General features: G+C 39.0%; 1 protein-coding gene across 2 annotated transcripts; it reads left to right on the top strand.

Annotated features, from left to right (window-relative positions):
* The first annotated feature begins 6,552 nt into the window (after positions 1–6,552).
* LOC124274136 lies at positions 6,553–19,035 on the top strand. Of its 2 annotated transcripts, none has more exons than XM_046709460.1 (3): positions 6,553–6,664; positions 17,924–18,204; positions 18,497–19,035. In XM_046709460.1, exons 1-3 carry the CDS (start codon positions 6,568–6,570, stop codon positions 18,767–18,769), a joined length of 651 nt encoding a protein of 216 aa, XP_046565416.1. In that variant the 5' UTR covers positions 6,553–6,567; the 3' UTR covers positions 18,770–19,035. The 2 variants fall into 2 exon arrangements, with proteins under 2 accessions (XP_046565416.1, XP_046565417.1); XM_046709461.1 differs by lacking the exon at positions 6,553–6,664 and adding an exon at positions 7,775–7,900.
* The last annotated feature ends 4,580 nt before the right edge of the window (positions 19,036–23,615 follow it).

The following is a 23,615-nucleotide window of genomic DNA, read 5'->3' as shown; positions in this document are numbered from 1 at the left end:
TATCTACATACTGGTGAGTGGACGTTAACCACGTGAATGTAGCAAGAAATTTATCGGCAGTATTGTGACTTCGACCCCCACATCGCTTCCGTGGAAGAAATCGTTATGTTATAAGTTGTGTCATGCAAAATCCTTTTGGTCATGATTCAAATACATATTTAACTACGAGTAGAAAGTAGTTTTGATTTTCTAACTTGATGAAAACAAACCATAATCTCATTAATTCTAACCGACTTTAGCCCGTGACTTTACGATTTTCAAAAATGGCGGCGCCCTGTCGCGAACATCCGCCAGTCTGAGGATAAATGCTATTTAGGTTTGTTTTCACCGAGTTACAAAATCAAAACTACGTTCTACTGGTAGTAAAATATGTATTTGATTGATGGACAATAGGATTTTGCATGACATAGCTTATAACATAACAATTCTTTTATTCTTTAACTTCCGTGAAGCGATCTGAACACAAGTAAGATATCGTTTCAGGCCTTCCACAACGCTCGCTTCGTACTCACAAACATAACCCATTTAGCACGAACTGCGGGGTCCTGTGGAAATCTGTGCATGGGGACACCATCGCCCGACCCCTAGGAGCAATTGACGACAAAGCAACGATTCGGCATGTGTCGTTGATGTCGAGAAATCATCAAAATGATGAGCGTGCTACACATTTTCTATACAACTAACTGAAAATCGTTCCTCATATGACGTCACTGCAGTGCTCTGGCGACAGAGTTACGTAACCTGTCTGTGGTTTCGTTGGCGGGCGAGAGGGAAGCAGGCGACTTTTTGGCCACTTTTAATCGCTCGGTATTAATTAACCACAAGTTTTTAAAGAATAAATTTGGTGTTCCGCATAAGACTAACCACAAATCTTTCATATGTAATGGTTAAAAGAGTAACAAAAAACAAAGTTTAGTGGTTCTTTAAATGACCATTGAAACTCGGCAAAATTGAAGTGTGCACCCCTCCTTTTCTCAATAGTGTGCACCCCCCCTTTCTCAAAAAGCTGTATCCGCCCCTGATTAACCACAAGTTTTTTTAAGAATGAATTTGGTGTTCCGCATAAGACTAACCACAAATCTTTCATATGTAATAGTTTATTTGTTCTTTAAAACGACTTCGATCAACACGCCCGTGCGTATATACGAGGCAGACAAGAATGGATTGCCAAGAAAAATAACTCCACTGAACTTTTGGGAAAAACTTACTAACCAGTTTGAATACAGAAGGGTTGAATGATGCTTGTGGAATATACACACTTATTCATTCTGCCATTTATATTTTGTGTGTCTGCCGTAAGAATTATTTATTTCCATTATTAAAAACCCTTTACCACAAGAACTCGTACAACCCTAACCTCAAGGATTAACCTTACCCAAAATGAAATTTACATTTTCCATTTGCGCCGATTCAATTCTGTCTGTCGAAATGGAGGTGTGTGGTCCTGTGCTTAGCGCTCAGTTCACAAATCAGTAGTAGTCCTTAGATGGGTGACCGTGTGTGACAGCTTGACTCCTGAGGCTTTCTGGGACACATACTGTAAATGGCAGTCCTGCCCCACAACAAAGCACATGTGATATGTGTGGTCTCACCTTAGGCAAGTGAGTTTGTTCAAAATTGCCTCTGTTCACCCAGCAGAAAATGGGTACCCGGTGAAACAAGTCGTGAGACTCTTAACCAGTGTGCTAAAAATAGCCACTGGCCCGTTAGCCCGTGGCTAGTAAAAATGGGTGTTCTCTTTTTGCCTGCAGGTATTGTTTAGGGATTAAAATCAGTGGACCGTACTAATCCTTAAAATAATGGGGATTAAGGCTATAGTCTGTATTAGAAATGCAAGTATGCCACCAAATGAGGAGAAACGTAAACATCCAGTCGGGCCAGTAAATCTCCACAGTCACTGGCCCGACTGGCTAGTGAATTTTCATAGAGTCATTTTTCAAAAATATCACTCTCTCCGACTTGTTAAGTTATAATACTCTTATAAATCTTGCAAGATTATGGCCTGATAAATGTATTTCACTATTTTGTAATCTTTTGCTTAGTTTCTACATTCACATTTCTGGCTGGTGAATTATTTTGCTGGCTAGTAACTTACAGGCATACATATAACATGTATACATGTATATAGCTAGCCCGGCTGGCAAGCAAAATTTGGAAACTATTTCGCACACTGCTATGAACCTTCTAGCGCCTGTAACAGGCAGCAGGATGTCAAGATTGGAAAAGGCGCGTTATAAATATTCTCATTATTATATACACATTGTTTGGGAACCATCTGAACAGCTCAGTCCTAATACCAAAGGAAAGTAGAATACGCTTACAAAGGGAGACGAGGACACTGTGACTATTGATATAAAAAACACAGATGTACATTAATCAATCATCACCTTTAAATGATATGGTGTCATACAAAACCAAACATAATTTCAATCAATACACTTTACTCAGGTGTATGCATCAAGAGTATTTCAGCACATATATTTTACAGACTTGCACAAGTTATATGACTATGTCGGGGGTGAGGTGTCGGTAGTGAGTAGGTGACTACCAGTACTTAGGGAGATAATAGAGAATCATGCATGGACCACTGATCACGAGGAAATGTTTATTAAGCAGCTGATGGTTGTGAGAAGGAAACGCTGAGGAGGAGAAGGTTGTTGTTTAACTATGTCGGGGAGGAGAAGTTTTGAGGTAGGATAGATTGCTCTTATAAAATAGCCATGTCACCAGAAATTCAGTATGATTCTGTAACATGGATGAGAAAGTGGAGTTTGTCGAAGGTGCTCGATGCAACAAGGTAGTAGTCTTTGACCACTATGTGTTCCACAAGTCCAAACAGATGAAGTCTGGCCTCAAGTCGACGTGCAGTATCAGGAAGCCTGCTCAGTGCAAGGTATCCCTTGTTATTTCCGAGGATGGACAAGTTGTTGATAGCAGTCACGATCACCCACCCGACATTGGAGAAGTAGTAGCGAGGTCATCTACCAGGAGGAGAAGGTTCGTCTTTTGACTAACCAGTCTGATGCCACCCCAAAAGAGACTGCTATTAATCTGCCGCAGTTCATCAATGTGAGGTCAGTACTATACCGTGAGAGGAGGAGGAGGTTCCCCAGGATGCCATCAACAAGAGCCGACATCAGCCTAGAGGAGGAGTGGACGTCTACTGTACAGGGTGACCGGTTCCTTCTTGGAGAGGATGGTGCTGGGGAGGATAAGATCATCGTATTCGCCTCTAATGCTGGCCTTGAGGAGCTGCAGAACTCTGACACTTGGCAGGTAGATGGAACATTCGAGACATCGCCTGCTCTGTTCTACCAGCTCGACACCATTCACGCGTTTGTTCTTGGCGTGATGTTACCATGCACTTGTGTTTGGTTTCCTCCCGAACAAGACTGTATCCCAGTTTCCCAGTACAGACACGCGTTGTCACACATTCTGGAACAGGCTCCATCTGTTGACGGTGTTGTGGAGTTACACAAGTACTTCGAGTCCACCTGGATGAACGGACAATACCCACTGGGCATGTGGAACTTCTTTAAATATGACTGTCCCAGAACCAACAACCATGTGGAAGGGTACCACACACGTCTGAAGAAGAAGGTCTGTAAGGCGCATCCCAACATATTTGAGGTGGTCTCTCTTATATCCACGAGGAAGCATTCAGCCAATAACAGATTTTGCAACTTAAGTGTGGACAGTCTGCTCCCAAACGTAGATAGAGACGACAAGAGTAAACGCCTTGGACTAGAGTACATGTTATGTGAAAGAAATCTTGACTCATACCTGTGTGCCATTGGACATATGATGGACAATATGTATGTCGAAAAAAAACACCCTGATCTGACTCTACCTTCAAGATCTGAATCAATACATTTGTGAATGTAAATAAATATAGAATCTTCATATTTGTTTTGTCAATTATTAGCTACTATTATCTCCCTAGGTATCGGTAGTCGATCACCTACTCACTACCAACACCTAACCTAACTAGCTTAGCGGCAGTTATTCCAGCTACAGGGGAGTGACTACAGCTAACAGAACAGCCAGGCGAGGGGCTAGAGGTACTAATTAGTGGCTTGTAACAACAGGGGGCTGGGGGGACGGAGGCTAGAGGGGTGTAGTCGTAGAATCAAACAGAATATATAACAGCCCTGCGAGGTTTAGGTCTAAAGCATGTGACGTGTAAATCTGAAAGCAACAAATATGATATATCACACAATACTGTGTAGAAGAGCTCATTTCCAAACTACTTTATATTCTGTAAATCGATTCTGATCTTTGAAAGGTATTTGGTGACATCCGTCATATATAGAGGATATTTCACGTGGCTAGTGAACTATGGACCTCTTGTCATCAGTCATCGAGTGACGTGAAAATATGACGTTCTTCACGTCACAATGTGACAGATACATCATACTAGACACAGGAGATTTTTCTATTTATTATACACTTCCAGAAAAAATCGAGACGACACATATAAGTATCAGTTACATATCTATTGACATTGTTTAAATAAGATCAGCACTTATAATTATATCCATCAAAAGATCCTTTTGGTCTTAGCGTGAATTTCAAAACTATTCAGAAAGAATAAAATATTTAATGTGTCAGTAAGCACAACTACAGGTAATGGCCGGGCCAATCGAGTGAAATAAAACTCACTTGCACGTAAGCACATGACTCAAGAGTTACGATCAGAGGTAGATTCGCACGAAACGAGGCGTGGACTCGACGCAACACAGCGAGTGAGTCATTAATTCTGTGTACGCTGAATGGCTGCGACCAGCTACTCGGTTGAGGTTGGTTATCCGAGTACCAGGCTTGCTGACCAAATACATTTGGTGAAATGGTCATGTTTACATTATTATTTATTGTGTTGTGTAACAAGATACTGCACAGAAAACATTGTTGAGCCACGAAGTAGTTCCAGCAAGTTGATATTTTGACTGCAGTGAAGATATCAAGTTCTGTCCCTGCAGTGAAATATCACTTTTCCCAAACTCAGAAATCACACTTAAACATATTTTGAATGATTGCACGTTCACAATTATCAGCTTTTCAATGAATATTATAAAACAGTAGGTCAAGTTATTTTTTATCTATAAAATGGAAATATATTTGACCTTAAGATATATATTCTAAATGGTGCTGTTATTTGAAATAACAAGTCCCTTTCAACATACAGTAAAAACTACCATCATACAAGAGTTATGTCCCTTCGAATATCGATTGCCAACGTTCATCTGTGACAAGTCATGGCGAGACGCTTTGCGCCCCGTATCGGGGCAGAAATACAAGAGAAACGGATGAAAACGGTTCTGAAAAACACTATAATTTGGCACCCAAAATTCTTAATGGTAATAAATTCGTTACACGGCCATTTTCCAGGCAATATGGGACGGTCCGGCCCGTTGGAATTCGCACATCCTTAGGGCTTCAGGACATACGGATGTAAACGGGTCTTACCATATAGTCCAGGAGGAGGCAGCTGAAAAATTTCAAATCGTAGCCTCCCCAGTACTGATTTTGTTTGACACTATTTTCAGTTAGTATGATGTCTTGGGCTCATGAAAAGGCCTGTAATACTCTCAGATTGTGGTATCAGGTTTTTTTTACAGGCCATTATATGTGGTGGGGGTCTGCGAGCATTTTCGTCACATTTGGTTTGCTGCCCGACAACACCTCAAAGTTAATCTGGTTAAACTACAATGGCGGCCATTTTGGCAGCCATTTTGAATTCTGGGTAATATGTAAACATTCCTAATAACATGCCGTCACTCTAGAAGTAAAGAGAAAACAAAAACAACTTGTTTAAGTAACAAAAATAATGTTATCTGCCATTAAATAAATCACCCTCACATTTGTTGTGTGTGCAGGAAGCTTCTCATTCCATGAAAAGTCGGAGAATCGCTAAAATACCCTTCCTTCCAATGTCTCAAAGAATAAGCTGTAAAACATTAAATTACCATGCTATGACCAACCAAATGACTTGTTTTGTGCCCAAGCTATCACTCTAGGAGAAATAAGCGTCAAAAACACATCAAAAAATATCAACTTTGGATGTAAATGGAAACATTCGGTGTTCATTTTATGTAGATTTATAGTGCTGAGAACAAAACACGACAATAATGGCGGCCATAAATGGCATGGTGTAATTTTGATTTTTTTCAAAACAAAATTATGTCAAATAATTTCTACATCCTTTAGCAGTACACAGAAGTCAAAATGAAAGTGATCAGATTGATAGTAGTAAAACTATTAATGATTAACTTTGAGGTGTTGTCGGGCAGCAAACCAAATGTGACGAAAATGATCGCAGACCCCCACCACATATAATGGCCTGTAAAAAAACCCTGATACCACAATCTGAGAGTTACAGGCCTTTTCACGAGCCCAATACATCATACTAACTGAAAATAGTGTCAAACAAAATCAGTACTGGGGAGGCTATGAAATCCTATTTCTAGGCCCCTTTTGAGATTCTCCTCCTGGACTAATATCCCTCTATCTGGCAAATGGCCCTTAACTATAACGCTCCATTCGTAAATGGAGGAACTACGGTAGTCTATGACGTCATACAGCCGAGGAGGGAATGTTGTAGCTGTTCGAGCGAAGCCGAGGTTCGCTTTGTTGCAGCAGCTGCTCTGGCAACGTACACATCAGGGTGAGCTGTTACATACTTATATCGTTTGTTCTCAACAGTGAATGAGTAAGTTTGATGGAAGTTTGATACAGCACAAGCGCTCGGAGCTGTCATTTGGAATATGTTACGACCGCCGACCGACATTGTCATGCTGACGGGTTAGAGAGACATAAGGATAAAAATAGTTGTAGACTGGCGTACTGTACTAGAGGGTCGTACGTGCGTCAACTTATGATAACAAATGTGGGTGACTGATAGACACCTGAGATGACACCCTACAATGTGAGAGATGTTTGAAGTGACGATTCAATGACCTGAGATGGATCAAATGATCATGCAGTACCCGTATGTGAAGAGAATGTTGACTCCGGGCTACGTGACGTCACTAACTATATAACAAGAAGAAAAGACTGGACCTTCTTACCTTGAGATATCGATCTCAAACTTGATCATGCAGATATTCCCGAGTAGTAAATGGCAAATATAAATACATTGATTCGAAGACGATCCGGATGCGATTATAGCATACGTTCGCCACCTTATTTTGTAACTATTTTACCATGTTTACCAATAATCTTTTTCTCTAATACTCAAACACATGTATTCTATACCAATACTTTTAAAAATCACAACTGTCAGGGTTACTGTTAGGTTAGAGTGGCGAACATATCCTATATAGCGGCTCCAAGTAACTCATTCATATCAACGGATTAAGACTTGTTACTAGTTTACTGGTAATCTTATTAATTCAAATTATTTCATCATTAGGTCATCTAGTATAATAAATATCACAATGCATGAATAGTTTAGTTAGGTTGCAGTCATATCAGTTGTTTTATTCTTTGTACATTTGTCTTGATACAGTAGATTTGACACTCTCCAAATTATGTTGTGTTTACTTAATAATATAAATTTGTTACTTTAACAGTTGAATGACATATATATGGAAGAAGGATGACATATAAGGAAGAAGGACCGACGACAATTCCGTCACTGTCCATTTATGTTCTGATTTTAAAAACCCACCCAATTCTGTAATAATGAAAATAGGTTTAACCGCTGACCATGAACCTATAATGTCACACTTCAGCGTACATCAGTAATCTGTATACTACTTTGACCTTTTCGCACCTCGACAAAACAGCTATTTTTATTCAGCGTATGGTCGAAGTCCATATTGTGCATGTGGCCTTGACTGGCATATGGGCTAGGTGTGTATAGCAGGGTGGCGAGCGGAGTAGTCGGTGTCGTCGCACGGTAAATAGTCTTCATGTTTAATGTCTCATATAGGAATATCTTATTTACATTTTAATTATACTGAGTGTTGTATGTGCTGAGATGTGCTTGTATGCAGAAAGCGAGGCCTATGTAATGTCTGTGGTTCGTGGGACGACATGTATATATGTATCACTGTGAAGTATAAAACTGTTGGTCTGCAGCTGGATAGGTAGATATGTCTGACCCAGAAAGTCTATTAACAATGGTTGAAGTATGGGTTCATCACCATTGCCATACTTGCAGGCTAAAACGTCACCACAGCAAAACGGCACCAGGCGAAAACGGCACCATTTAGACATAACTGAACCTCGACTTGGCGAAAACGGCTACAAATCTTATGGTGAAAACGGCACCAAAAAAATCCTTATTATTGGGAAAATCTTATTTGTCATTAGATAATCTGAATACAGAATTTTGGAATGCGTCTACTCTGCCGACAGTGATTGGAAAGTTTGTGTTAGCTGATAATCGGATTCCAGTATGTTTAGATAATGAATGAGTCTGACTGACTATAGCCGATAATCGGCGTAGCTTGTAGAATTTTACGCCGCGATAGTCAAAACATCTACTGTGCCGACAGTGATTGGAAAACCCGGTCTTCGGCGTGACAATTTTAACCATTAGAAAACATCACAACCTTTGATGTTTCGATAGTCAGTACATTTACTCAACTCAAATTAAGCCTGTCAAACCATGGTAGACAGCACCCTCCTCAACCCCTCACTCGCTGATATCCCGGTAGACAGCGACCCTTCTCAATCCCAATCGTGATTGGTTCTCAGAAAGGGAAGAAGAAGCTGGTCGATTCATATGGATTCACATATGTCATTGGGGTTTTTAATATGTTGATTCTAATGTTATAATTAAACGAACTAAAACATAAAAGTCAACATCATCATACTTTGTATATGGTGCCGTTTTAGCTCAGAAATCAGTAGCCGTTTTCGCCAAACGATTTTGGCCAAACGATGCCGTTGCCGTTCTGCTGTGGTGGCGTTTTAGCTATAACCCGCCATACTGAACCCAAACAACAAGCAAACAGTGGAAGCCTTTAACATCATAACCACCAAACAAAGCAAAGTGTAGACAATCATCTGGAAAGGCTATGGCAAATGTGTTCTTACATACACATGCATGTCTAGTAGCGGACGAGGTTCCAGTAGAAAGAATAATGCGGAACAGCTACTGGGTTGTGAGCCGACAGCAATCTCTTTATTGTGTAAACACTAATCAGTTTCCAGCTCTGTAAATATTATATAAAAATAATATTAAAATATCTGATAAATTAATTACACCAGCTATATCACATAACATCTATGAATTATACATGACTAATGTACAAAAGGGAACATTAGATACAGTTAAACTGAAAAGATTAACTCGTACAGATTACAATGTATACTTAGTGTTGCAGGGGTGAGTCAATAATGACAAGCTGCGGGTGTGTTTGTGAGGTGACGTTTATTTCATCATCGTCATATATGGATCAATTATTCAATTGATCAGTCAATCAAATGATCAGTCATTCACCCTGTAATACAAGAAAGAATGCTATACATAAATCTAAACATGCAACAAGTACAGTAACACATAACTAGTTCATAATAGGTTAGTCTTATTGCCACTGATATATGATGTATAAAACATTACATAATGCTTGTAATTTAACATGCAAATGATCAACTTAAATGATCATAGAGGTGATATTTAAATCACTCATAGATAATTACATACATGATAAAATATAATATGTATGCGCATTCCTGTGGGTGACACCGGGTGTGCCTATATACCCACACACAAGTATTCTTTGTTAATGCATTCCTAAAACAAATAATAAGTACAATATTTTACTATGCCTACAATTAATAATGTAGAAAGAAACTTCTTGTTCAACATTACATTCAAACTACCAATCAAATCATGCTCTCACACATTCATACATTTAGACACTTCATATTGATAAATTAAAGGTACATTGGCTACTTGATATAAAATAGTAATATTTACAACACTTTATATTATTTATAACATATTTAATGGATAGTTGAGATTCTATTTAGGTTAATATAAAGTAAATGTCTAACCTGAGCTGTGCTGAGTGGCTTGTCCTGTGCAGAGTTGTTAACAGTGTGACTAAAAAGTGTGCAAGTGCTATGGAGGAAAGCTGTAGTTACATAATGTTAATCAAATAGGAAGCTGGGGGCTATTGTATTGTATTGAAAGCTAGACTGTTGAGGCCCTAAACAGACCAACTGCTTGGATCAGTAACCCAAGCACATAAACTAATGAACACAAAAACAACTTGAAGTCATAAATATAAAACTTTATTGCTAAAACTATAAACACAATCTCCTGTTACATTAGGTTGCCAACACATTACTGTCTCCACAAATCATCAAGATATACAGTCAATATATACAATATGTACACCTGACTTACCACTGTGTGGCAATGAGCTGGCAGCGATTAAGTTGACAGTGTCCAATCGGGATATTCTACAAATGTTACACAATGATGAGCAACCAGGAAAAATGGCAATACAAATACAGGACATAAGTTCATGGATTAAAAAGAGAAATTATATTACCTTCAAAGCTGGTAGAATATCTGAACATTTAAATATGCTTATATACTAATTATAGACTACTAGTCAATAACACACACTCAATGGCAAGTTAATGAGTTGGTTCAACAGAGAAATATATCTTATCAATGCATTAACTTAATGCATTTAATTCATATACAACTATACAGACATATAAATAAATACATGAATATGAAAGCAAAACACAACCTGACCTTATAGATACATAAATAGAAGTGAGGTCCACAGTCACTCTTGGCCTACATACAAAATATTTACATACATACATAAAATCATCTACATACATACATACATACATACATACATACATACATACATACATACATACATACATACATACATACATACATACATACATACATACATACATACATACATACATACATACATACATACATACATACATACATACATACATACATACATACATACATACATACATACATACATACATACATACATACATAATATTTGTGTAGCTCCAATATCCAGCTCAGCTGCTTTGTTTTCCTCGATCCCTGGATGTCAATCTCAAAGGCACATCGAATTTCAATCTCAACTCCCCTTGGTCGATCTGTCGTCTTGTTGGACTATTTTCATAAATACCAGACGGTAAACGGAGCACATTATGTTGTACCTTTGAGGTAATCACTGATGCAGTACTAGATGTGCAGAATGCAGATGAAAGGTGTACAGTTCCATCAGGACAACCTGATAGTGCACACACCAGTCACTGTCATGGCTACAGTCCGCGATAGTAGTTTTGAACTGTTGCAGCAATAAGTTATTGCCTTATCTGGCTCCTGCATCCTTCCATATTTAAAAAAAACTCGTTTCGTCTGTAGCCACGATGTCATAGCAAATACGAGGAACTTCTAGGACTGCTAAAAGGTCTACGAAACTGGGATACAATGTCCATAACATCGATAGCAAAAGTGTATACTTATATACATCAGTATCTGGTAACGTGACTTTTACAAAGACAGACTATTTGCCAGCCGAATTAGTCAGCAACCTGAGTAATTTCATTGTTTATACCATACTATTTAGTCTCCATGTAAGTCAGCTAAACCATGCTTGATAAACAGATCCATGCGAGACAGTAGACCTGCCGGTATGTTCTCATTTCAATGGCAGCAGCTTCGTAGTCTGTTAGCACTATAGAAGGGGAGAGATTGACACCGACAGTTGTAAGCACAATATCCTTTAAGTGAGTAAACAGTCTGATATATGTGTCACAGGATTTGCTGGGAAGAAGGGAAAAGGCAGCTGGATACATCTGGTCCTGTATACAAGGCAGTGCAAAACATACACTTGGGTCCTTAGACTAGGGCACAGATAACATGTTCCATCCATGTACACTGTTTCGGCCACAGCAAGGATATCCAGCATCTCTGCGGTTGTGAAGATTAGAATCCTGTTGTCATCACCGTCGTCTACCAGCAGGAACTGCCGGCCGTCTGAAATCTCTGTCTTAAAAGCTTAAATTTTGTCTCTATTTGTTTGTAATTATTTTAAAAACACAATCATGCGCAAGTCTTGAGGTTGTCACTTGTGACAACAGATCTTATCCTCTTTACTCAACTACATATCCTTATAACAACTTAGTATTTCACAGTGAGAAATTAACTACATCTCATCATCGCATGCATTAATACCTGTCATTTTATTTTAACCCTGTTTTAACTTCTCAGTGGATGCACTAATCCTGTTTACTCAACTACGTATCCTTATAACAACAGTCGATCAAGACTCAGTGAGTCAGGTTCATTATAAGAGTAGGGGTGCATTCTCTAATCCCAATTCGCCTACATTGTTTTTGTAGGCGAATTGAGATGTAGGCGAAAAGAGACTAAACTGACCTGCCTTGTATACTGAATTATGCAATTCCACTGATATATAGTTGGTCGGCTTGGAAACCTGATTGGCGTTCATACCATAACAAATCCAAATTCAAATAATTGTGCAAGTGCGTTTGAAGACCTTGGTCTATTGTTCGATATTACTGACTGTAGTGTTAGATCACCCTTTTTCGTAAAGTGACACTACACTGCACTGCACTGCACTGCACTGCACTGCACTGATATATCAAGTAGCATACACAAGACCTGAATGGTTTAAACATATTTATTTCCAAAAGAGGAACCGGATTGGTAAACAACCTGTACGGTGCTTATATGAATACCGCTCCGGAATACAGATATATTATAGATATAATAATCGTACGGAGAAAAACATGATATTAATAAACGATAAACAATAGCTTTCTGGAAATGTAACAATCATAAACTGTAACATAGCCGCTTTTAACGTTAGAACCATTAGTGTCGGAAAATACTTAATAGTAAGTGCAATTTCGTTTTTATATTACAATACAAATCTGCCTGACAGTACAATGAAAGAATGGATAGATTCTAATAATTCAACATTACCTTTAGCAGATCCACGAGAGTGGCCGTATAGTATTGATTTGATGTCATATCCTTTAGTATCGAAGTGCATTTTATGACTTATGTCAGTGTAATTAACGCACGAAAAGAAATAGTGAATTGGATCTTCGTAACAGTAGCCACAAGAACAAGAGGGATTTGAAGATATAAATCGTTGATATTTATGTGCGTTTAAATCGCTGCAACCGAGCCTGAGGCGTGAATGGATAATCTGACAGAATCTTGTTCCAAAGCTTAAATTGAAGTAATTTTGACTATTATTATTATTTGACCCATCAATCTGTTTCAAAACTACCCAAAGTAGCTGTTTCTCTATAATCGGTAGACAAACAATTCCACAATCTTACTGTATCTGGGAGAAATGACTTAGCATAACTAATATCGATAGTTTGGAGCTTCAAACGGTCTCCAAAATGTAGCTTGTTGTGTCAGATACCTTAGGAGGGACGAGATCGCTCAGATATTTTGGAGTTAAATTATTAACCATCCTATAGAAAAACGTTAGTTTTTGGATGTATCTTCGAGTACATAGTGGTTGGAAGTTTGTCTCATAATAAATTTTGTTGTGACTCGTGCCGCGAACAGCACCGCAAATAGTCCTAAGTGCATCAAGATTAAGTTTTTCCAGTGTTAGTGCTTGCTGTTTGGTACAATTGTCCCAGATGTGACAACAATAGTCGAAAAGAGGTAAGATATATTGTTTGTACATTGTTTGTAAAGTTCTACCTGAGAGACGATATTTAAAACCTCTAAGACAGTTTACCATGGGTGCAACGTTTTTAGCGATACAGTTAACATGGTCAGTCCAGGAACAATGGTGCTGTAAAGTAAGTCCCAAATGTTTATGGCTATTAACGTCATTAATATTACCATCCTTCATTGTTAAGTTTCGTTTTGGGCTGGGCTGAACTTTACGAGAGAATTGTATAGAATCTGTTTTATTAGGATTAAATGTAACTTGCCATTTGTCAGCCCAATCAGAAATTTTACGTAGATCATTATTAACAGACAGAGCAGTTTCATCAGGATCATTTATTATAGCATAAAGTGATGTGTCATCTGCGAAGAGGCGGATATTGCTGTTTATTCCTTCAACGATGTCGTTGATATAAACTATAAACAATAATGGTCCTAAGACAGAGCCTTGGGGAACCCCGGCTAGGATTGATCTTTGATCAGACGCGTAACCATTAATACCAACTCGCTGAACTCTATTGTCTAGATAACTCTCAAACCATTTCAACAAGTTACCCCCCGATACCATAACGTCTTAGTCTATGTATAATACCTTTATGCCAGACCTTGTCAAAAGCCTTACTTACGTCACAAAATACAGCCCTAATTTCCTTACCGCTATCTAATGCACCCACTATAAAGTCATACAGGTACGTTAGTTGATTAACCGTTGAATCGCCTGGCATGAAACCGGATTGTAAGTTTGTAAGCATTTCATTATCCCTAAAATAATTAAATACATGTTTAAAAATGCATTTTTCGAAAATCTTTGCTACACAGCTTGTTAGTGCGACAGGTCGATAGTTAGAGCTTTCATTTGTACTGCCTTTTTTGTGTATAGGAACAACTGATGCCTCCTTCCAGATATCAGGAAACACTGTATTCTTTAATGATAGATTAAAAACTTCAGATAAGGGAACTGCTAATTGTCTAGCATTCATTTTCAGAAATTTATTGCCAATACCATCTGGGCCTGTTGCTTTAATGATATCAACAGAGGAGAGAATATCATGGATTTCTTGCGGACTGAGTGTTAAGTCACATAATGGGTTATCTACCTCTAAACGAATTTCAGGAATATCCCTATTAGGAGCAGCTACTCTTGCCTGATCTGCAAAGAAATCATTCATAATGTTTGCTATATCAGCACTATCATCATATAGTTTATCGTTATGGATTATCGAAGGAAAAGTATTAATATTGGTGGTGTGTTTACTTTTTATATAATTCTTACCTAAACGCCACCATGTTTTTGTACCATGTTCATTATTTATTTGTTCATCAATTTTATTCATGTACATCTTCTTTGCATTTCTTACCGCGGATATAACTTTATTTCTACTCAATCTAAAATGTGCCCAGTCAGATGATGAGTTACGCCTTTTTGCGATGTTATGATGGCGATTGCGTTTACGAATCAATTTACGTACCTCACTATTCATCCAGGGGGCGTCCCGGGGCCTTATCGTAACGACCTTATTTGGAATATAACTATCGCATAATTTAAGAATTGCACCAGTCAAATCGCTTGCGATTCGGTTAATATTTTCAGAGGCAAAGATAGCATGCCAATCAAGAGTATATTAGGCATTTTTAATACCGTCAAAATCAGCTAGAGTATAATTATATATTTTTCTCTTGTAGTTAATCGATTTTGCAATCGACTCATTAATGGTGACATATACAGAGCAATGATCGCTACATACAGGATCTAAAACACCCGATTTTAGTACAGCGCTAACACTTGAAACAAAAATAAAATCAATTAATGTACTAGAACTGGGTGTAATCCTTGTAAGTTCAGTTATAAGTTGGGTTAGTCCAAATAGCAGTTGTAATTGATTAATTTTATAACTTGTGTCTGCAAGTAAATTAATATTAAAGTCACCAACTACAATTGTGTCCATATTAAGATCAACAGCGTTATTGATAGAATCTTCGATTAAATCCCAGTAAGCTTCTGTTTTGTCTGCCCGATAGAACGTTCCTATTAAGTAATTCCGTTTTTACATCTTACTTTTATCCATATCGCCTCAAGCCCGTCTAAAGTTAAATTCTCCATATATTCAAAACTCATTTTACTTTTAACGTACACTGTGACACCCCGCCCCTGCTCTGTCTATCATTTCTGAGAGGTGAATGGAAACCCGGAATTAAAATATCATTACTACTTATACCATCATGTAACCATGTCTCAGTGAGACATATGACGTCGTAGGTTCCAAACTCTGCCTCAAGTATGTCAATTTTATCTTTAAGGCTACGCACATTAAAGTGTATTATGTTTAGTTCATTATTTTTAATTGGACCTGGGTGAGAATGAATATCACCGCAGATCAAGAGAATAAGAGACGCTACCAAGGTGACTTTGGCATTGTATAGGCAAAGAAGTAGTAAAGAATAGGAAATATTTTTAAGCTTGTTGGCAGATTTGTTTTGAATATGACAAACAAAAGAACCCACCACTTGTCTGTACTGTACAATATCAATCATTGTCGAATAAGTTAATCATAATAGCTTGGGTGGGTTCTCTTGTGAGAAAATAGAACTGATCTAATTTCCGACATACAACTGAAAAGCAGTTTAATTGTGTATTTAAAGCTATTGATTTGTTAAGAGAAAAAGGCAAACTTATCTGTTTGCTAATGAGTAGATAACTTGAACAATGTATCTCTCTGACAGAAATCCAAGTAGATAATCCGACTAAGGTAAGAAAATATAAATAAACGAAAAATAAAATCAGGTTACAGGTGGAATCTTTCATCTGTAACAGAAAAAGGAAGAGTGGAAAATAGAACAACAAAGAACATCTGTTTACTGAACCTGTATGGTGACCCGTCTTAATCTCGGCTATGCATGCAGCTCAGGATGCACGAGCGTCTGTTACGTAAAACAAATGTGGAGGACGGATTATACCTGACAAAATATTTTTAAGAGAGATAGCGGTATGAGATAAATATGCAAGGGATATCAAACAACTGTTGAAGTAAGTTACTCTTTATGAATTATGACAGCTACGCATAGAAGTAGTATAACTGGATTGGATACAGAATGACAAATTAATCCTTGGAAAGATTCATAACATTTACTCAACATAAGTTGGACTTGTGTTCCACATACTGCCTGCGCATACATACATACACACATATATACACACACATATGCACACATGCACACACACACATATGCACACATTCACATAGATACCCACATCTATACATACATACGCGCATACATACATACACGCGCACGCACGCACACGCACACACCTGCGAATATATACATGCATACACAGACATATACATATCTGTCATATCAAGCAGCCTATCCTATGCACATAGTTACCAGACCGTTACCCTTTTGTACCTCCATGTGTAAACAACAGATAACCAACAATACAAGACACTCAGCATACATTAAACAAACTCATGGTTCCATGGACAACGTCGCACAATACACAGTACTGCAATAATGCTGCATGAAGATTTAAAACAATGTCACACGCTTTGGTGACGTTATAGATCAATACACGTGTGGTAAGACATGATATGTTCGTAATATCATATCACTTTATTGAAATCTTCAGAACCTGTAATTCAAATAGCCACGTTGCTTAAGAAACTTTCATGACATAAAACACACATGTCGCAGACGCACAGGACTCTGAGGTAAGGTAACACTTTGTCAGAGGACCTGAATTACACGTTGCCTTTTAAAATGTTGTCAAATGACTCATATTCATTGGCGAATCCAGAAGAGGGGTTCAGGGGGTTCGGAGACACACACACACACACACTTTTGAAAAAGACTTAAGACGACTTTGAAGATTTTTTTTGCGTTGGCGGAGCCAATGGGGGTTCAGAGGGTTCGAACCCCCTGTCCTCGATCCGCCCATGATATTTTATAATTGGTATTACGCTTTCTCTCAGATTCTAGTATATTGGGGTTGGGGGTTTAAGCCCCATCCAGGATTCCACCCCACACTCTATGAGTGAGGTATCTAAACGCCAGCACATAAAGTCAGCGATCTAACCAACTCAACACCGCATCCTTGTTTGCTGACGATTAGGCCACTGTAAAGTTTTCTATCCACTCACACGAAACTTCTTTGACTTGAGTAATACTCGGAAATATGTTTTCATACGGTTTAAAGAACTATAATATGATTCCAAGGAAGGATAATATTGTTTGGCATATCTTGTTCTGCAGGTATTACAACAGGCACCATGTGGTCATTCAACCCAGTTGCCTTTGTGCTGTTTGTGGTGGAGCTGTATCACATTCTGGGACACGCGGCCATCTTGTTCCGAGTTCGGTTACTGCCACGGAAAGATCTTGTTCGCATCCGCTTCTACTTCCTTTTTGACGCTGCCTCAGTCTTCATAACCTGCTTCCTGTACACGGGTAAACTCAGATGGTTGGCAAGTCTGCATCTTATACAGCACCTCTTCTACTTCATCACCTGGAACAAATCATCCCTGGCTAATAAGGTTTGTTTCTTCGTTTTTGAAAAATGAAAATGTCTCACCCGGCAACATTAGAGCATTTTCAATAATATTTTACTCAGAAACAAATTTAAACTCAAATCGCCACCGGAGGCTATATTGCATGGTGTCATATTGTTACGACCACATTCCTTGTCCTGGGCGGCTTCCAGGAACCAGGATGATGTTTGTTGCCATAGTGATAATGACAGAATATCATATTGGCAGTAGAACTAATCAGTACATAACAGATTTGCCATTTTCTTTAAAATATCTTCTTTTTTTGTTTTGATTACAGATAATGGACTGGAGTTCGCTGGATTATTTCAAAAGTCACAAGAAAGATCGCTTGGAGCTGGATTCAATCCTAGGAACCGCGTTTGACATCGCTGTCCATGTCCTCAACGTGTATATGCTGACAAGCTATCTGCCAACTGTGGGCGTCCTACTGGGCCTGGCGGTGGCTCACGGTAGTGCCTACTTCATCTTGTACAACCCCCGCCTCGCCTGGAGCAGCCCCTCCAAGATGCCAGCCTGGATAGAGAGGCGCATCAGACCACTGGAGACCTGACCAGTGGAATCTTAATGCAACACAGTCACTATTATCTCGTATATTTTACGTCTTTTTGTAAAGCTTGTTGCGCGTTTGTACACGTGATGTCACACGATTTTATTGAACTCCACTTGACACAATGGCCATGATCTCTCTGCGTTATTCAGTCTAAGTAAACTTAGGCTCAGTATTATTCGTTACACTGCTATACTGAGTCTAACAAAACCTAGTAGAAGGTCGCGTCAGCTAACCTTTTGGACTGACCAATCAGAACACAGCTTACCAAATCGCGAAAGTAAACATTCGCACATACCGTTTGAACCATACTCGAACGATTCCGAATGCTATTTTCCGCACAATCGCTTCCGAGTGATACACGCAATGAGTAAAACAACCGTTTTGTAAGTCCCGCCGAACTCTAACAAGTAGTCGTTGTCTGATTGGTTAAATCCGTTCGGCCGTCTCGCATTTGATTGGACGGTCATAGGTCGCTCAAAGGTTAGCTGACGCGACCTTCTACTAGGTTTTGTTAGACTCAGTATAGGAGTGTAACGAATAATACTGAGCCTAAGTTTACTTAGACTGCTACGTTATTATGAATGCAATGTTTTCAATGCAACTGTTTACGACAGTAAGAGGTGTCCTTGTTCCCGGTGAACTCAGTATGGTTTAAATGTATAAAACTGAAGAACAACGAATAGGGTCACAATATTTTCTTTTGAAGCATACCTTGATGACATTGACACGTTGTTTAATAGAACAGTTCCTTGAAATATTAAGTTTTTTTCTTACATTTAAGCTGATGTGGTTTTATCTGCTAAATTATACTTCGAATATTTAACTAGCTGTATATATGTTTGTAGGGTGAAAGTATTATAATTACCCACGTAAATAGATGAGTAGTAGGAGAGTCTGATTTTATCACATTGATACGTGCTACCACCAAGGCATAGCGTTTATCGTCGCAGATATGGGTGCTACCGAGTACTCAACACGCACGAAGAAAACATGCCGTGAGTGTGGGCCGAATCTAAGAAACGACAGGAAATTCAAAGCCAGGATATCAGTACGTGGGATTTTTGGCTCACTAAACACAGGTATGCTCATATGCCAAAGTGAGTTATGTACAATGAAAATTTAATAAAATTTTATACATTCTTCACTTATTATTGATATTTTCTTCGTGCTACCAAGTATCAACCTGGCGCTTCTGTTTTCTGTTACCGTTAAAGCTTACTATAATACAATGTCAACTATTTTGTAATACTGTTCCATGTGCATGGTTTCTTTATAATACGTGTTAACGTCTTTATTTCTACAAATCACAACACCGTTTTATTCATTTATAAAGTGTTTTAATACCTTACTGATCACCGATCAATCGTTAAAGATGGAACGACAAATGCAACTTTCATGATTCACTCGCTTTTAACAAATCACAACACTTTTATTCATTTATAAAGTGTTTTCTTTACTGAATTCAAATACGAGTTCACTAATGTTTACAAGTACTAATGTTTAAGCACATACCCGCTTTTGTAGATGTCTGCGACCTATAGCTCACCTTTATATGAATGGAATACTGAGAGAAGCGACGTTAAACCAACCTCACTCATTCACTTACATCGTATTTCAATGTCATAGGACTACGATGCATGTACTAGTATATGGTGACATGAATGTATGTGCGGAATGTTCCGTATCGGAACGGACCACAGCATGCGCTGTATTTCAGCCACCGCGTGACTAAAACATGTTGCACATTTATGACACATAAACTCAGAATATAAAAAAGGACAGTAAAAACATGTGATGTTTAATACATTGTCAACTCAGATGTGAATATCTTCCCTGGAGTTGTACGGTTGAACTAATGATTTTACTAGATCACCAGCTTGGTTGGTTGGTTTGTAGTTTAACGCCGCACTCAGCAATATTCCAGCTATATGGCGGCGGTATGTAAATAATCGAGTTTGGGCCAGACAATCCAGTGATCAACGTCATTAGCATCGATCTACACAATTGGGATACCATGACATGTAGTCAACCAGGTCAGCGAGTCTGACTACCCGATCCCGTTAATTGCCTCTTACAAGCATGGGTTACTGAATTCTAACCCGGATCTTCACGGGTCCACCAGAAGAATGAAATCAGCTGAATAGACAGGAGACAAAAATAAATGAATATATGCAAGCATTCTACTTTGAATTTGAAGTTACTTGATTTTGCTTGGTCATAGGTTTGACCTTTGATTGAAAAAGCACATTTGACAAGCGCAATAGGGCGATAACTAATGTTTACATAAGAGAACTTTTTTCTCAATAATTTGATAGTCAATTCGAAATGATTATATGCACAATTATAGGTTATGAAATGCAGAGTAGCCACATATCAATCTTATTATCTGATTTGGGAAAGAAAATAGACATACACATACATGTATAATTCATGTATACAACATCAAATATCTCTATGGAATATGATATGTAGCATCAAAAGAGGACAAAATGATTTGATTGTTGTTTCAGTGGTTCTATGGCTTGTAAGCAAATAATTGGAATAACTAGTTGTAAATCACGACAGGGCGACACGTACTGGTGTCATGAAACATGAAGCAGTATTTCTGCAAATAAAGAACCTTTCTACATATCCTCGGATTTAATCCTTAGGAAGGAGACTTTGAGTCTTTCAAGGAAGAACCACCCAGAAGACGTGTGACGATTTGTACTTGGGGTGTCCTTCGATAACATGATAACTGATGTTAAGACTGTAGGCGTTATTCCCTGTAGACATTCGTAAACTCCACCATAAGGGGCGCACCATGGAGTGCACGGGCGAATGGACAAGAGAGGCCTCGGATTAAGTTTGCAGTTCGTTTCCACTCAGTTGGTCGAATAAAAGAGAGAGAGAGAGAGAGTACAAGACGTGATATAGATGTTTAAATGTTTTTTTTCATTCAACTATCTTTATGTGTTGTTTAAACAAGAATGATATAAAACGATGGTAACGTTTCTTTTGATCATCTGTTCACGTTGAAAATAGAGCATACCAACTGTCAGAGTGTGTTGTAGTCATGCAAGCATCATGGAATAATAAAGGTTCCAACCATCTCTTATATATACAAAGTATCAACACAACGTTCATCATTACACCTACTTACCACCTTGATTTCTTGCTTTAATAAGTTGAGTATCGCCCCTTGGAATGTGTGGGGTGTCCTATCTAACCAATAAGTTGGAGTATCGCCCCTTGGAATGTGTGGGGTGTCCTATCTAACCAATAAGTTGGGGTATCGCCCCTTGGAATGTGTGGGGTGTCCTATCTAACCAATAAGTTGGAGTACCGCCCCTTGGAATGTGTGGGGTGTCCTATCTAACCAATAAGTTGGAGTATCGCCCCTTGGAATGTGTGGGGTGTCCTATCTAACCAATAAGTTGGAGTATCGCCCCTTGGAATGTGTGGGGTGTCCTATCTAACCAATAAGTTGGAGTATCGCCCCTTGGAATGTGTGGGGGGTGTCCTATCTAACCAATAAGTTGGAGTACCTTGCTTGCAATGTGTGGGGTGTCCTTGGAATGTGTGGGGTGTCCCCATCTAACCAATAAGTTGGAGTATCGCCCCTTGGAATGTGTGGGGTGTCCCATCTAACCAATAAGTTGGAGTATCGCCCCTTGGAATGTGTGGGGTGTCCTATCTAACCAATAAGTTGGAGTATCAGCCCCTTGGAATGTGTGGGGTGTCCTATCTAACCAATAAGTTGGGGTATAAGCCCTTGGAATGTGTGGGGTGTCCTATCTAAGCAATAAGTTGGAGTAGCCCTTGGAATGTGTGGGGTGTCCTATCTAAGCAATAAGTTGGAGTATCGCCCCTTGGAATGTGTGGGGTGTCCTATCTAACCAATAAGTTGGAGTATCCCCTTGGAATGTGTGGGGTGTCCTATCTAACCAATAAGTTGGAGTATCAGCCCCTTGAATGTGTGGGGTGTCCCATCTAACCAATAAGTTGAGCACGCCCCTTGGAATGTGTGGGGTGTCCTATCTAACCAATAAGTTGGAGTATCGCCTTGGAATGTGTGGGGGTGTCCTATCTAACCAATAAGTTGGGGTATAAGCCTTGGAATGTGTGGGGTGTCCTATCTAACCAATAAGTTGGAGTATCGCCCTTGGAATGTGTGGGGTGTCCCATCTAACCAATAAGTTGGAGTATCGCCCTTGGAATGTGTGGGGTGTCCTATCTAACCAATAAGTTGGAGTATCGCCCCTTGGAATGTGTGGGGTGTCCTATCTAACCAATAAGTTGGAGTATCGCCCCTTGGAATGTGTGGGGTGTCCTATCTAACCAATAAGTTGGAGTATCGCCCCTTGGAATGTGTGGGGTGTCCTATCTAACCAATAAGTTGGAGTATCGCCCCTTGGAATGTGTGGGGTGTCCTATCTAACCAATAAGTTGGAGTATCGCCCCTTGGAACCAAACGATGCAATCTTGTATCACGAATGTTTCCTGGTCAGAAATTGAGTAGACAAGCCAGCTTAACAGTAATCAGATCCCATTGTATGTAGTTTTCTGCTGTGCTACCGCATCTTCCTACAAAAGGCGAACCTATCCAGTACAAACAAACAACTTACTTCCAAGGTGTAATCACCTCATTTGTGCCAACATGTAGCACTTGTTGAAAACATGTCAAACATACCTGAATGTATTCAGGACAATTTCGACCATATCATGGGATGCATTCGGACACTTGCTTGGATCTCCACATATCAATGCCATAGGCAGTTCATAATATTTTCTTAAACAGAATTCAAATGGTACTTTCTGCAAAGACTACAACGATTCCCTGCTACTTGTCCATTAGTGCTCCTTC

This window comes from Haliotis rubra, unplaced genomic scaffold (genome assembly GCF_003918875.1).
Source record: "Haliotis rubra isolate DU_JTF1 unplaced genomic scaffold, ASM391887v1 Scf188, whole genome shotgun sequence".
In the NCBI taxonomy this organism is placed as follows: Eukaryota; Metazoa; Mollusca; class Gastropoda; order Lepetellida; family Haliotidae; genus Haliotis; species Haliotis rubra.
This window is presented reverse-complemented; position numbering and strand designations above follow the sequence as displayed.